The sequence below is a fragment of the Moschus berezovskii genome, chromosome 2, assembly GCF_049115385.1.
Source record: "Moschus berezovskii isolate FMDL1 chromosome 2, NW_MosBer_1.0, whole genome shotgun sequence".
In the NCBI taxonomy this organism is placed as follows: Eukaryota; Metazoa; Chordata; class Mammalia; order Artiodactyla; family Moschidae; genus Moschus; species Moschus berezovskii.
The window spans coordinates 110,928,611-110,943,741 of record NC_142461.1 but is presented as its reverse complement, the minus strand read 5'-3'; the positions used below and the strand labels follow the sequence as shown (position 1 = coordinate 110,943,741).

At 41.7% G+C, this 15,131-nt stretch overlaps 1 protein-coding gene across 2 annotated transcripts in view; it reads left to right on the top strand.

Annotated features, from left to right (window-relative positions):
* STK39 (serine/threonine kinase 39) overlaps window positions 1-15,131 on the top strand; it is a 329,969-nt gene that overhangs the window by 75,492 nt on the left and 239,346 nt on the right. For both annotated transcript variants that reach the window (XM_055397331.2, XM_055397329.2), the window contains exons 3-5: window positions 9,855-9,963; window positions 13,135-13,276; window positions 15,048-15,103. In XM_055397331.2, coding sequence (XP_055253306.1) covers window positions 9,855-9,963; window positions 13,135-13,276; window positions 15,048-15,103 — 307 coding nt within the window. The remainder of the gene's footprint in view (window positions 1-9,854; window positions 9,964-13,134; window positions 13,277-15,047; window positions 15,104-15,131) is intronic.

The window sequence follows — 15,131 nt, the reverse complement described above, 5'->3', positions numbered from 1 at the left end:
TCTATTGTATCAGTGAAAGTATTTTTCATTCTTTTTGAACTGAAGAACTTTCTAATTAGTAAATTAATGATTCATATCCCAGCACATCCCTTGACATATGTGGTAGCAAATTGCATTTGTCTGTTTCTTGTAAAATGTTTTATATCAAGGGAATAGCATTAAAATACAAGCCTACTTTGCTGAATGTAGTACTGTTCTGAGCATTTCAGTCTCAAATATCAAATTTTATACTGTCATGTGTCCCTTGCCCCTTGACTTTGTAATTATTTTCATATGATTTGGTGTTTATGCTTTACTCAAATATAGTCCAACTGAGAGCAGCATTAGAAATGGGAAATTTTTGGATAAATTGAAGACATACCATTTTTAAGGAATTAGAGAATATCATATATGCAAAAGTAATTTATTTTTACAGCTCTAAAGTTACATTTGCATAGGAATATGTATGATTTGGCTAGAGAAAATTTTCATTTTGGAAACAATTTAAAAGTTTTATCGTAGCTGATTCACATAATTAAATATCCTAATTGAATTTACACTTAAGTATTCTTATGCACTGCAGATGCTGATTGCAGCTATGAAATTAAAAGACACTTACTCATTGGAAGGAAAGTTATGACCAACCTAGACAGCATATTAAAAAGCAGAGACATTACTTTGCCAACAAAGGTCCATCTAGTCAGTCTATGGTTTTTCCAGTGGTCATGTATGGATGTGAGGGTTGGACTGTGAAGAAAGCTGATCGCCGAAGAATTGATGCTTTTGAACTGTGGTGTTGGAGAAGACTCTTGAGAGTCCCTTGGACTGCAAGGAGATCCAACCAGTCCATCCTAGAGGAGATCAGTCCTGGGTGTTCATTGGAAGGACTGATGCTGAGGCTGAAACTGCAGTACTTTGGCCACCTCATGCGACGAGTTGACTCACTGGAAAAGACTCTGATGCTGGGAGGGATTGGAGGCAGGAGGAGAAGGGGACGACCGAGAATGAGATGGCTGGATGGCATCACCGACTTGATGGACATGAGTTTGAGTGAACTCCGGGAGTTGGTGATGGACAGGGAGGCCTGGTGTGCTGTGATTCATGGGGTCGCGAAGAGTCGGACACGACTGAGCGACTGAACTGACTGATTCTTATGCACTTGTTAGAAATGGCTTGCTTAAATGTTTTGACATCCTTTTTTTTAAAAAAAGAAAAATAAGGAGAAATTAACATTACAAGGCCACTCAGATTTCTGGACTTATGTGTTTGGTAACAAAGAGACCCAGAACATAAGCATTTTCAGAGTAGGAGAAAATGGTGAAAATATTCCCAGTTTGAATACAACTTCAGTTGTGTCTCTCTTTTTTTATCCTTCACTTTTGCCATCCCCATAGACTTTGGAAAATGTTATTGCTTGAGTTGAGGCAGATGATTTTATTCTTTCCTATGTTATCATCTTTCTTATTTTGGTTATTTCCACAAGTAATTAAGCTGCCTCTGAAAGAGAAGGACTCGGAAGCACTCCGAGAAGGCTGAAAAGAGATTGGTGGGGTTTCTGCTACTATTCCCTGGCAAAACCCCAGACTGCAGTTGTACCCAAGCATGGGACAGGGCAGGCCACTCAAAACAAAAAGATATGTTTCACCTCCCATTCTCATCATTTGGTGATGAAGCCAAATGTAGCTGTGGTGTTGAAAGTTGGCTTGGAGGTTTCCAGCAGCATAAATTGGCCAAAAGGAAAGAGTCTCTGTGTTTCTGTTTTTAATGAAGTCTTTGACTTTACTTTCCCCAGTACTCGCAGTCATGGACCATTAAGGGCTCAAACAGCAGTTGTTAATAGCTGAGCCTGGTTTGGATTCCTGATGGCCAACTTTATAGCTTTCAGAATCCATGAGGCGTCCTTGGTACTGTTTGCTGAAGAACTTCAAACAACACTGAAAGGAAATGGCTCTTTCCCATTGAGTTTGCCCATGTGATTTCAACATCACTCCTTTATTCTTTGCTTTCTTTCCTTGTTAACTATTTTAGCAACTTCTTCATTGTCAAGCAAAGCTCTTTAGGTTTTTTTTTTTTTAGACCAGTTTTTGCAGAAGGCTCATCGTCATGACGTCATAACCAAGCAGATAGGCCCAGAGATGGAAGTTGTGTTCTACCCATTGTGATTTCTCTGCTGATTTCCCGGGGTTTTCCAGACCTCCACCTCCTCTGACACTTGACCTTTTACAACTGCTCTTTTTTGTTTTAAATATGTCTCCACAGAGATGATTAAGGCTGTCACAAAATTCGATTCTTTTTCCTTATTCTTTCATGTGTTTTTCCCTGACTTCAAAATACCCAGACCTTCCCCATTTCTAATCTTGTCATCAGTTTGACTGTACTTGGACAAATAGGTACTAAATCATATAAAAATAGTTATAAAACTAACTGGCGAGGCACACTGGTTGATAAATTCATAAATAGTACAGGTCAGTATATATAACTTAACTCTTCCTCGAGTAGGTTTTTCTTCCTGTTGGTACTCTCGTTCTAAAAAAGGTAGGAGTTTGTTGTATATGTGCCATTTGATTTTTTATAATTCAAAATAACATTTTTCATGATTGAAAATGACAGTCCAAAAAAATATATTGCTTTTAGAACTTTGTCAGTCTTTTCCTTCCATTTCTTGGCTGACATTTGAAATCATTGAAGTTTATGGGTTTTTTTCCTGTTTAAAAAAAAAACATTCAGCTCCTTACAGTATTGGGTTACTTGTGAATGTGGATGAGATTCCCCTTCATCATGATGGTGATGTTATGGTAGTGCAAGCCGAACAATGACTTTTTGAAGAGTGTTTTCAATTAACTCGGTTTCCCTCATATCATTGAAGGTGGCGGTCCAACCTTTTTGGCACTAGGGACCTGTTTTGTGGAAGACAAGTTTTCCGTGGACTGGGGAGGTGGGGGGAAGATGGTTTCAGGATGATTCAAGCTCATTGCATTTATTGTGCACTTTATTTCTATTATTATTACATTGGCTCCACCTTAGATATCAGGCATTAGGACACAGAGGTAGGAGACCCCTGATAAAGAATTATTTAAATGCTTAGAGGGGCGTTGTTTACATTTTAAAGATATATTTGGTTCTCTCTCACATTTGGAAATATATGTTTTATTTGCTAGTATTCATGGGTCACGTCCCTGGAGGAGGAAATGGCAACCCACTCCAGTATTCTTGCCTGGAGAATCCCATGGACAGAGGAACCTGGCGGGCTGCATTCCACGGGGTTGCAAAGAGTTGGACACTACTGAAGTGACTTAGCACGTGGGTCATATATTTATTTTTAAGATTAAATTCCAGTATGGAAATCTGCTTTTCCACAAATGGAAAATGTGGGAGGTCGATGTTCTCTCAGCATTCTGTTGAAAGAATTGATGAATCTCAGTGCTTAACTTGGAGAAGGCAATGGCAACCCACTCCAGTACTCTTGCCTGGAAAATCCCATGGACGGAAGAGCCTGGTAGGCTGCAGTCCATGGGGTCGCTATGGGTCGGACACGACTGAGCGACTTCATTTTCACTTTTCACTTTCATGCATTGGAAGGAAGTGGCAACCCACTCCAGTGTTCTTGCCTGGAGAATCCCAGGGATGGGGGAGACTGGTGGGCTGTCATCTATGGGGTCACACAGAGTCGGACACGACTGAAGCAACTTAGCAGCATCAGCAGCAGTGCTTAACTGGAAAGCAGTGCTTTGCAAACTTGGCTGCACATTAGAATCACCTGGGAGCTTTTGAAAATTTTCATTCCCAGTCTGGGTCCTAAACCAATTTACATCAGTGTCTCTGGGGCTGAGATCCAGGCGTTTGTATTTTTTAAAGGTTCTGAGGTGATTCCACTGTGCAGCCAAGGTTGAGACCAACTACTTTAGAATAAAGTTAGAAATAGCACCTCCTCAGATTTGACTGCACGTGATGTTGGAACTTGGGTGGGTTTGATTTCTCAGCTAAGGCTGAATAGAATATTTTGCTACCAACATCAGATACAGAAGATACAAAAGAATTTATTTAAGATTTAGCTAAGGTGTGAAAATATGCTAATTTGGTTAAGTATAGTTTAATATTTTGAATTCAGGATCCATTTAAAGCATTCCCTTTCATTAAAGAAATTTCTTTTCTTTTAGTGCTTTGTAAATCATATTGTCTTCAGGATGAAAGAAGCGAGGCTTTAAGCTTTCCCTAATTCTTAGTCCTTCAAATTCTTTTTTTGTATGTTTAGATGTCTTATTCCTAAAGCTTTTGAGGCAGTATTCTAAGATACATGAAATATGATAAAGTGGTATTAATATAAATTAAACACAGAGTGGAATAATAAGGGAAAACACAGGTGAGGATGATGTAGAGTTAGGAATGAAGCGAAGAATTCATGGCCCAGTTGCCTGACCACGTGTCACAGGACACTTCTTGAGCCAGCGGGGCACAGAGCACATTTGTTAGGAGGTCTTTCTTAGGGAAAGGTGTGTACTGCTGCCAAGGTCTGTCTCTGTGCCTCTGAGACTTAGTTGGGAACTTGGGACATTTGAGATTAGTGATCAGTGTGGGGATGCTCACTCGGGAAGAACTGAGACATCGAGAGGGTGACTTGCAACATTCACGTTAAGTGCTAGACCTTCTGCAAGGAGTTGTGTAGATCTCATTTTGCTTATTTCACAACAGTTCTATGTAGATGGTTTTTTTTTAAGCATTTTAAAAACATGGAGTATAATTGCTTTACAATGTCATGTTAGTTTCTGCTGTACAATGGAATGAATCAGCTACATGTATACATATATCCCCTCCCTCTTGGACCTCCCTTCCCCCCAACGAATCCCACCCCTCTAAGTCATCACAGAGCACTGAGTTGAGCTTCCTATGCTTTATAGCGGGTTTCCAATGGCATCATTAAGCTCATTTTACAGAAAAGGACACTGAGTCTCAAAGAGACTGGGTGACCTGCCCAGGTAACCAGTCTGTGGTCCATGGCAAAGCCAAGCTTCCAAGCCAGCTGTGACTTAGCATGCAGCCCTTCTTCAGTGGCTCCTGCTGGATCACATCCCTGTTAATCGCGCTTCCTGCTTATTCTCAGTAACAGTAATAGGAGACAAAAATTTGGGGGGAGATAGGACAAAGTCCATATGGTAATATTAGAAAGTCGCTCATAAATATTTAAATTTTTTGTTGTTCAGTTGCTTAGTCGTGTCCAGCTCTTTGTGACCCCACGGACTGGAGCACACCAGGCTTCCCTGTCCTCTACCATCTTCCAGAGCTTGCTCAAACTCATGTTCACTGAGCTGGTGATTCCATCCAACCATCTCATCCTCTGTTGCCCTCTTCTCCTCCTTTGTTTTATGTAACAGGCACATGTCATGCCCTGTTTTGGCAAATTCGTCCAGGTTGGCCCAGCCGCAGTATGTGGGTGTCCCTCTTTGATCTGCCTGCCTCCCACATCGCTCCCAGCAGAGATGCTGCTGTGACTGCCACGTTGGTGTTAGCAGATGGAAAGGCCTTTTACTCAATAACCCATTTTAGGTTGGCTTTCCCACTCTTGTGAGATATCACTTGTGCTGCAAGAGCAGATCCAACTCTTCAAGCCACAAGGAAGCTTAAATACTGTGCCGTAGCTTGGTTTGGCACTTGATGAGTCTGATTTCACAATTCTGTCAAGGGAGCCACTGAATTGTGTGTGCTCAGTCACTCAGTCGTGTCCGACCCTTTGTGACCCCACGGACTGTAGCCCGCCAGGCTGCTCTGTCCATGGGGATTCTCCAGGCAAGAACACTGGAGTGTGTTGCCATGCCCATGTTGATTTTCCCAACCCAGGGATTGAACCCAGGGTGGGTTCACCCACCACATTGTGGGTGGATTCTTTACCATCTGAGCCATCAGGGCAGCCCTTACTGGAGTGGGTAGCCTATCCCTCTTCTCCAGGGGATCTTCCCATCCCAGGAATCTACCTGGGGTCTCCCACATTGCAGGTGGATTCTTTACCAGCTGAGCTAATGACTATCTTTTTAGCTAATGTGTTGCCTGGATTTCAGAGGTCTGTGAATTCTTCCTGTTTGACCTCATGCTTTTTTCTCCCTTTGAAGTTTTTACCCTTCCCTGTGGCTGTGAAATTCAAACCCTTTAATCCCACGGTCTCTGACTTCCAGCTTTGCCTCCTGCCCCTTCCACAAGGTCTCAGCCACCCTGGCAGCACCGCCGGCCGGCTCTTCTCCGCTCCAGCCCCTGGGCCTTGGTTGCAACCAGCTGTCTGTGCTCCCTTCCTTTCACATCCCCTCCACCCAAGGGCCTGTCTGCCTGCCTTCCGCCACTTTGTCATTACAAGTCTGGTTTCTGGACCTGCAGCAGCAGCAGCAGTTAGAAACCTCAGGCCCCACCCCAGACCTGCTGGATCCGAATCTGCATTTTCACAGGGCTCACAGGTGATCTGTGTGCACATTCAGATTTGAGAAGCGCTGCCCCAAGTCACACATCTTCCATGGACTGTGTCCTAAATAAGGGAACAGAAATGAACCCAGTCATTTTGTGGGCAGAACTGGATAAAAAGGTGTTTTTGTTTTTTCCATCCATTTATTCATCTCTGGGCAATACTTTGATCACTTCTAGGGTTAGGAAGAAATGTATATTGTTGGGGATAAATGGCTTTACCTACCCATGTGGGTAAAGTTAAGGCATTGGGAAAAGCTTGGATAATTAGCTGATAGACTATTCCAACAAGGAAGGCTTCAAATAACAACCATCATCACTGTGTTGAAAGTTCTGTGGAAAGAATATTTGATTCAAGAAATAAGTTATATTTTTCAAATTGAAAAAATATATATACACAATTGTTTTGGTCTGTCTGGGCCTCTAGAACACAGATGCCATAGACCAGGTGGCTTATAAACAAAGAAACTTGTTTCTTAGTGTTCTGGAGCCTGGCAGTCTGAGGCCAGGGTGCCAGCATGACTGGGTGGGTGCCCTCTCCCGAACCACAGATTTCTCTGCTTCCTCATGTTGAGGAGGCAGTGAGCTGGTTCTCTGGGGTCTGTTCGATAAGGGCACTAATCTCATTCATGAAGGCGCCACCCTCATGACTTAATCACCTCCCAACAGCCTCACTTCCTAGTACCATCTACTTATGAATGTTTCAGGGATGCAAGCATTCAGACCATAGCAAAATTATAAATACAGTTGACCCCTGAACAGTGCAGATTTGAAACGTGGAGGTCCCTTTATACTCAGTTTTTTTCAGTTTAAATTCTGTAGCACTACATGATTATGGTTTTTTGAATCCAAGGACACTGAGGAAACAAATCTTGGATACCTAGGGAGGAGTTTAGACTGTATGGAGGGTTGGTGCTTCTAATCCCTGTGTTGTTCAAGGGGTGATTGTGTGAAAATTTTGTATCTCTCTAAAAGGCAGCTAAACAAAAAGTTTATGTATAAACTAAATTAAGGATTGGATAGGTCGCATAACACCTATTTTTAACTTTTTAAAAGTGCATTTCTACCCCGTGGTGGAAATATTACTTAATTTGGGGTTCAGTGAAAGTACAGGTCATTTCCCAAGGGAGAGAGTGACCGGTGTTTTTCCTTAAGGCAGGTTTCATCATGTCTTTACACATTAGCCGCTCCACTGCGTGGAAAGGCTGTGCAGTAAAATGGCTGGTGTAGGAGTGGGGGATATGGACCCCTAGCCACGTGATGAAGAGGACAGCGAGATGCTGTGTGGTCAGACTGATGCAAGTCCTGCCTCTCTTCTCAGAACCTACCTCTTCCTTGGGCTACCCTTACTCTGCTCCTGAAGATCTGTTAGTAGCAGCAGTATCCGTGTCTCTTCTTTCTTTCTTTTCTTTAAAAGCCCTCAGGATTTTTAAATATCTGGCTGGTAATTTTAAGGCCCTAAATTTTGAGGGAATAGAATTTGGTAAGTTATAGTTTCTCCATCGGCTGCTTAAGAGTCCCCTCACACCCCCGGGCCTCCCCGTCTCTCACAGACACACACCCACAGTTGTTCACTGCTGTGTCAGAGAACTCGATCCCCAGGTAGGAAGTGGTACTGGACATCTAAATACAAAGGTCTTTAAAAGAAAATGTGTTTTTCCAGGCTCTGACCCACTTTGCTTCCATGCAAAAGAATTTCCTTTCTTGTAAGAGCACCAGTTGTTGACTCTATGCTTTAATGATTTAAAAGTTTGGTGTTAGAAAACTAGAAAGGCGATCATTTACATTGGATGTAAAACTGAGAATGTAGAACACCCATACTTTGAAGAAACATCATTCTCATTTCTGTGAACAGCAGGGGCATCTTTTTAAACTGGACCCTACCTAGAGCTGCAGGCCTTCAAAGTGGGCCATGCCCACAAGGAGCAGATGCTGGCCACCTGAAATAGGGGTGCTGGGCAACGTTCCAGTTCTCCTTTAGAACGTCTAATGGTATCGAAACCTAACACTCGAAACAGATGGAAACTAGAGCTCAGGTTTTAGATCTTCTTCAAAGGACAAAAGGTGCAGAATCAAAAAGTGTTAGATTTAGAAAACCTGTGATCAGTTAAGTGGATTAGGAAAATGATGATGGGAAAGTGTTATTGTATAATGAAAGGAAAATAGACAAATGGGTGATTTTTTTTTTTCTTACGAGTTTATCCATGATAAAAAGCACTTAAATAAACATGTATTGAGATGTGTATATGTGTTACATGTCATGATATTTAGGTGAAGTTAATTGACACATCGGGTTGTCTTAGTAATTTGAAGATTGAAATAATACTGGATATAAAAAGGTAATGTATAGATACACAAATATACTTTTTATTTCATCATAAATATACAATCATATAAGTGAGGTTTCTGTGATGACTTAGGTTATTCTGGTAACTTTTGGTCAGCACCTTGAAACTGAGTTATGCTGGTTTGGTACCTTTGATTGAGTGTCAGCATTCACCTGATGGTTTTTGTAGAAGTCACCTGACTTGGCCATAACAAAACAGCAAACCAAAACCAATATGAATTTGAGTATTGCAGAAAAACGTGTCTTATGGAAGTTGCTCATTTGTTTGGTTTCAGAGCTTCATGGTCTTGTCTCTTGATAAAACTTTTCCCTCTGCAGCAGTGTTTTCTAAGCTATGACCCACAAAGCATTATTTTCCTGCATCGTTAATATGGCTTCAACTATGACAGCTTATCTACCGCAGGACTTCTCGGAGCCTTTGACAGTACTAATATAGCCTGTGATGCTTTTAAAGTGAGATATAGTATCTGATGTTTCCAAAGCTTATTTCATTTTACCAGATATGCCTCCCACCACTACTTTTCTTTGTTCCTTGATGGACTATATCTCCCTCGGAAGGTAATGTGGAAAATGATACTCTAGCATTTTTGTATGTAGTTTTTCATTTACCGTCTTAGCAGACCTGAGAAACAGAAACAACTCCTGTCCCTTTTTGGGTGAGGGAGGCTCTGAGAACCGCTGGAGTTCAGGTGGGCGCCTAGACCTAGGACTCCTAGTCGCTCGCCCGTCTTTGATCTCTGTTGATGCTTTCAGTTCGGGTCAGAGACACACATGTGGCGGGCGGGGGAGGAGGGTCGTGTGGGCTGTGTGCTGATCTGAAGTTCCTCTGTCCCTCGGCTGATCCACAGGGCTCTGTGGTCTAATTCTAGAGACCTCCCTAATTCTAGCAAGTGGATGATGCGATTGAGGGAGTTACTTGTCCTGTGGTTTATATAAAGTAGTGATCTAGGTAGGCAGCCCCGCGCCCTCACCCTCGCCCAGGTCTGCTGTAAGTAGGAACGTCACCCAAATGCTCGACCGGCTTCGCTTGTTTTTACTTCCCAGCTCTCACCCGATGGTACTATGTCATGTTTTGCTCTTTTTATAGAAAGAAATTCAAGCCATGAGTCAGTGCAGCCATCCCAACGTAGTGACCTATTACACCTCTTTTGTGGTAAAAGATGAACTTTGGCTGGTCATGAAATTACTAAGTGGAGGTAAGTGGGTTTTTTCATTATTTGCTTGTTTTTCTTCTTCTTTTTTTTTCCTTTTGTGTGAGTCAGCATATTGAATAAGATTTCAGATTTGATCCCCTTCCTCCTGTATTTCAAAGTGTTCTTGGTTCATTGTTTGCCTTGCGAGGAAAGTCTGGATTTCATCGTGCTCATATTCAAAGCCTTTCATAATTTAGCGTAACTCCCGGAGCATCTGTGTCCTCTTCTGCCCCAGCCGTCTTGGTGTGGGTGAGACATCCCAAAAGTCTTCTGCTCTCTGAGGCCTCTGTGCTGCTCCTTGGCCCTGGATGTCAGTCTGTCCTTCTCCTTGTGCTCACGTCCTGAAAGATCTCATCATCTCTGCAGCCACCCCTTTGTCTCTTCAGAAAAGTTAACCAGGGCTTTCTCTTTTAAAGCATTCATTCTTAACATTATTCAAGTCTTTCACACCTTATAATATAACAAGTTATTTCGCTGATGTTTGTTAAAAGGTCTGTGCTGATGGAAATGTTCTGTGCTGTGCTCTCCAGTTTCTTCTGGTAGATAGAGTATTTGACATGTGGCTAGTGTTACTGAGGGGCTGAATTTCTATTCAGTTTTAATCAACTTTATTTAAATAACCTCAGGTGGCCAGTGGCTACGGTATTGGACAGGGTATTTTCAGATTGTGGGTTTCATGAAGGAACACGTGGGAAGGGGAAGGAACTTTATCTCTCCAGCCTCAGATCACGGAAGTTAAAAAAGCCACAGGCAAGAGTCAGACATGACTGAGCAATTGAACTGAACTGGATGTAATTTGTAAGACACTTTCCCATTCCCATATTTTTCTTTTTTTTTTCATCTTTTAGCCTCACTCTTTGATAGGGAAGGATCATCATCATGGTTAGTTTCCTTGAATGCTTTCTCCATGGTTAGATCCCTTCAAGGTGATTTATTGCCTTATTTCATGTAATCCAGGCAGCACCCTAGAATGGCATGTGTCAGCATCTGTGTTTTTCAGAAAGTACACAAGAGCCCAAGAGAATTAGACAGCTTGCCCAAGGTCACACACGTCGTAACTGTTGATGCTGGGAGCTGTGGACCTACAAGCCACCCTGCCCTACAAGTATTATCACCTTCATTGTACAGACCCGAAAATTGGAGCTGAGAAAGCGCAAGCATACCCAACACCCAGCATTGCTTCCTCCCTGTATATTCATCTTTCTGAGATACGAAGTATATTAGGAGCAGGGGAGAATGTAGGGGAGTGTCTGGATGCAGTCAGAATGGACAGAGTGGGGTTGATACTGTGGAGCCCACTTTTATTTGCAAGCCCAGTTCAGCTAAGGCTGAATCAGGGAAACATCTCATTTTTTTTTTTTTTTTTTTTAAAGAAGAAACTGTCTTGGAGCCAGCAAGGCCCTGCCATGAGATGATGAAGGCATTGTAATTGCCTTGGGTTTGCTTGTGTAAGTCTCGGTAGGGAGCCCGGGAGAACTTAGTTCGGTTCTATTCCCAGTCTTGTCAATCCTATTAGTCATTGTTTCCTTGAGTGCTGACTCTGGTTTTTAATTAAAAAGGAAAGGAGGAAAAGGAAGCCCTTGGAGCTAACTGCAGTGTTGAGCCGCAGGACTGAGTCTTGGTTCTGCTGACGGTGGTGTTTTATCAATGATGATCTTAACCCGGTCCACTAACTAAGGAAACAAGAAATTCTGGTAACCTGGGACCTTGCAGGTTTTACTTCCTCTCTTTATTTTTAATTCCAATTACTTTTTTATAAGCTTGAAAGTATCTCCTGTGCCCTTCGTTGTGGACTGGATAGAAAATTTCATTGTCTTTTTAAAGGAATTAAATTTAGCCTTCCCAGGCTTTAGGTAAGAGGAACAAGTTTTAAACAGGTTTCCACAGGTAAGGGGAATGTGGGCAGACGTGGCCCACTTTTCTTTCAGCAGTCCAGCAATGCATGGGTGTGTGTGTGCTAAGTCTTTTCACTCATGTCTGCCTCTTTGCAACCCCATGAACCATAGCCCACCAGGCCCCTCTGTCCAAGGGATTCTCCAGGCAAGAATACTGGAGTGGGTTGCTGTGCCCTCCTCCAGGGGATCTTCCCAACCCAGGGGTTGAACCAGAGTCTCATGTCTCCTGAATTGGCACGTGTGTTCTTTACCAATAGTGCCACCTGGAAAGCCCCAGAAATGCATCCATGCCTGGTATGGTATATCCTTATAAGATTAAAAAATAAAATAGTTTTGGAAGTGTTATTTCTAGATAATCCAAAAATCCAAGAGTCAGCCAATAAAGAGATGTTTGTTTCTCTCAGAGGGGGGAAACTCTGCATTTGTTTTCTTCTGTACTGTTTTATCACATCGGATCTCTTAATGAGGGGGCAGCCGGCTAGTCTGCTGTAGTAATACCTGATGGGGAAACTCAATCCTCCTAGCTAATCAGAGAGAGCCTGGAGCCAGACTCAGGTCCTGAGGTGAGCTATTTGGTAACTCTTCAGAAATGTTGAACCCCCAGGTAATTATGGCTCTTAAAATGCCCAGGAGGTTTAGAATATTAATTCACATGTGTTGAAACATGAATTCAGAGTGCCAAGGATACTAATCTGTTTATAGTAACAAAGTAGTATGCATTTATTTCTTTATTATTAAACTCAGTGCATCAGTGACAAGTAAATGGAATAAAGATTGCCTAAAGTCACAGGAAGAAGTCTTCTCGTTATAAACAGGGGTCTCTAGAAGCAATGTACTTTCTTTTCCGTTCTGCTACCTGCGTCTTAGGGGTTACAGAAGAACTGTGCTCCTTTCTCTCAGAAGTTCCTGCTGTCTTTTCCCCTGGCTTCCAGTTCTTTTCTTTTTCTGCTTAGACATCCTGAACCTCCTTTTAATCTGTAACCAATTGCATGTCTTGGGGAAAGGGACTAACTGTGCAGTGGTCATGCACAGGCTTCTGCTTCTTGACCCAGAACCCCTCTCATTAAGTTCAGCAGGATGTGTGCTTGCAGACTTGGATTTAATGTTTTTCTGGCCATGGGCTGCCATGCAGTTGTTTGTATGCCTTGGGAATATTTGTGCTAAATAAACAAAAAAATATTTTGATGTTCTCACTTAGTTTTTTAAATAGGAAGCCCTGTTCTGGGAAGATCATGAAAGTGCTTATACAGTTGTTTAATTTTTCTGTCTGTCCACTTAGGTTCAATGTTGGATATCATAAAATACATCGTCAATCGAGGAGAACACAAGAACGGAGTTCTGGAAGAGGCAATAATAGCAACAATTCTTAAAGAAGTTTTGGAAGGCTTAGACTATCTACACAGAAATGGTCAGATTCACAGGTATGGCTTCTGCAGAGGTGTTTCAATTCAGCTGTCTACATCTTCAGTCATAGTTAGTAGAGAATGTTAAGGAAACACATCTCACAGTTAAGTATTGACACATTTTTAACTTGCATGTGTGTGCTCAGTCGTTAAGTTGTGTCTAGCTCTTTGCAACCCCGTGGACTGAAGCCCACAAGCCTCCCCTATCCATATGATTTTCAAGGCAAGAGTAGTGGAGTGAGTTGCCATTTTCTTCTCCAGGGGATCTTCCTAACCCAGGGATTGAACCCATGCTTCCTAAGTCTCCTGCATTGCCAGGTGGACGGATTCTTTACCACTGAGCCACCTAGGAAGCCCCATTTCTAACTGAGGTCGGCATCTCTAACTTTATAACGCAGGCAAGCGTGTTCCAAACATGTAATATGTTAATTATTTTTAACATGGTGGTGGAAGAGGAGGAGAGGCACTAATTTCATCTCTTCTGCGACATACAATGCTAATTCTTTAGATAGGGAAATAGCATACAAAGCGAGCACTTGATGTTTCAAATGGGTTGCAGTTACTTGGGCTTTTAGGAATAGTTGCAAGTAAACAACCATTAATTATAATACTAATATTTGTAATTACCCTGCCCTGAACTATGAGTGAACTGTATGGTTTATGATATTTACTATGTCTTTTAACGATTAGAAAAATATTACTTTAGAAATCAAACTTGTAAATTGTCATTTTTCTAACGTGTTAAGGCTACTGAGCACAACTTTTATATAGTAAAGAAATACAAACTATTATAATTAGTATTTGTAATCAGTATCTCCCCAGAGAAGAGACTGATCAAATCCATTGTCTAAGAGTCTGATAGGTTTGATTTGAAATTGTACCACAGACAAATTTAAGTTGAAGTAAAGCAGTTTTACATGGTTCAATTCAGTTCAGTTTCTCAGTCGTGTCCGATTCTTTGCGACCCTATGAATCACAGCACGCCAGGCCTCCCTGTCCATCACCAATTCCCGGAGTTCACTCAAACTCATGTCCATCGAGTCGGTGATGCCATCCAGCCATCTCATTCTATGTTGTTCCCTTCCCCTCCTGCCCCCAATCCTTCCCAGCATCAGAGTCTTTTCCAGTGAGTCAACTCTTTGCATGAGGTGGCCAAAGTATTGGAGCTTCACCTTTAGCATAAGTCCTTCCAGTGAACACCCAGGACTGATCTCCCTTAGAATGGACTGGTTGGATCTCCTTGCAGTCCAAGGGACTCTCAAGAGTCTTCTCCAGCACCACAGCTCAAAAGCATCAATTCTTTGGCGATCAGCTTTCTTCACAGTCCAACTCTCACATCCATACATGACCACGGGAAAAACCATAGCCTTGACTAGATGGACCTTAGTTGGCAAAGTAATGTCTCTGCTTTTTAATATGCTATCTAGGTTGGTCATAACTTTCCTCCTGGACTTTAATTCTTGATAAAATGATAGTATTGTGAGTATGTGGATAGTCTCTAATTCTGTAACATAAAGTATCTACTCACTATTGTTTTAATTAAATCTGGATAATACTATCACAAAAGCTAAGTTATTAATATAAAACCCTAAACATCTTTCAGGAGCAAACTATAAAATCACAGTGTTCCCTTATAACTTTTAAGTTTGTTTTACAAATATTATATTTGTAAAATAATAATTATGTCAAACAGCTAAATTATATGATATGTTTTAAAATCTCCCTGAGTGAATTAATGCAATGTATTGTCTGTACTCTAGCATTAAATTCTCTGTTTTTTCCCTAATAGGGATTTGAAAGCTGGTAATATTCTTCTGGGTGAAGATGGTTCAGTACAAATAGCAGGTAAAGCTGACAAAGATAAAGCATTCTC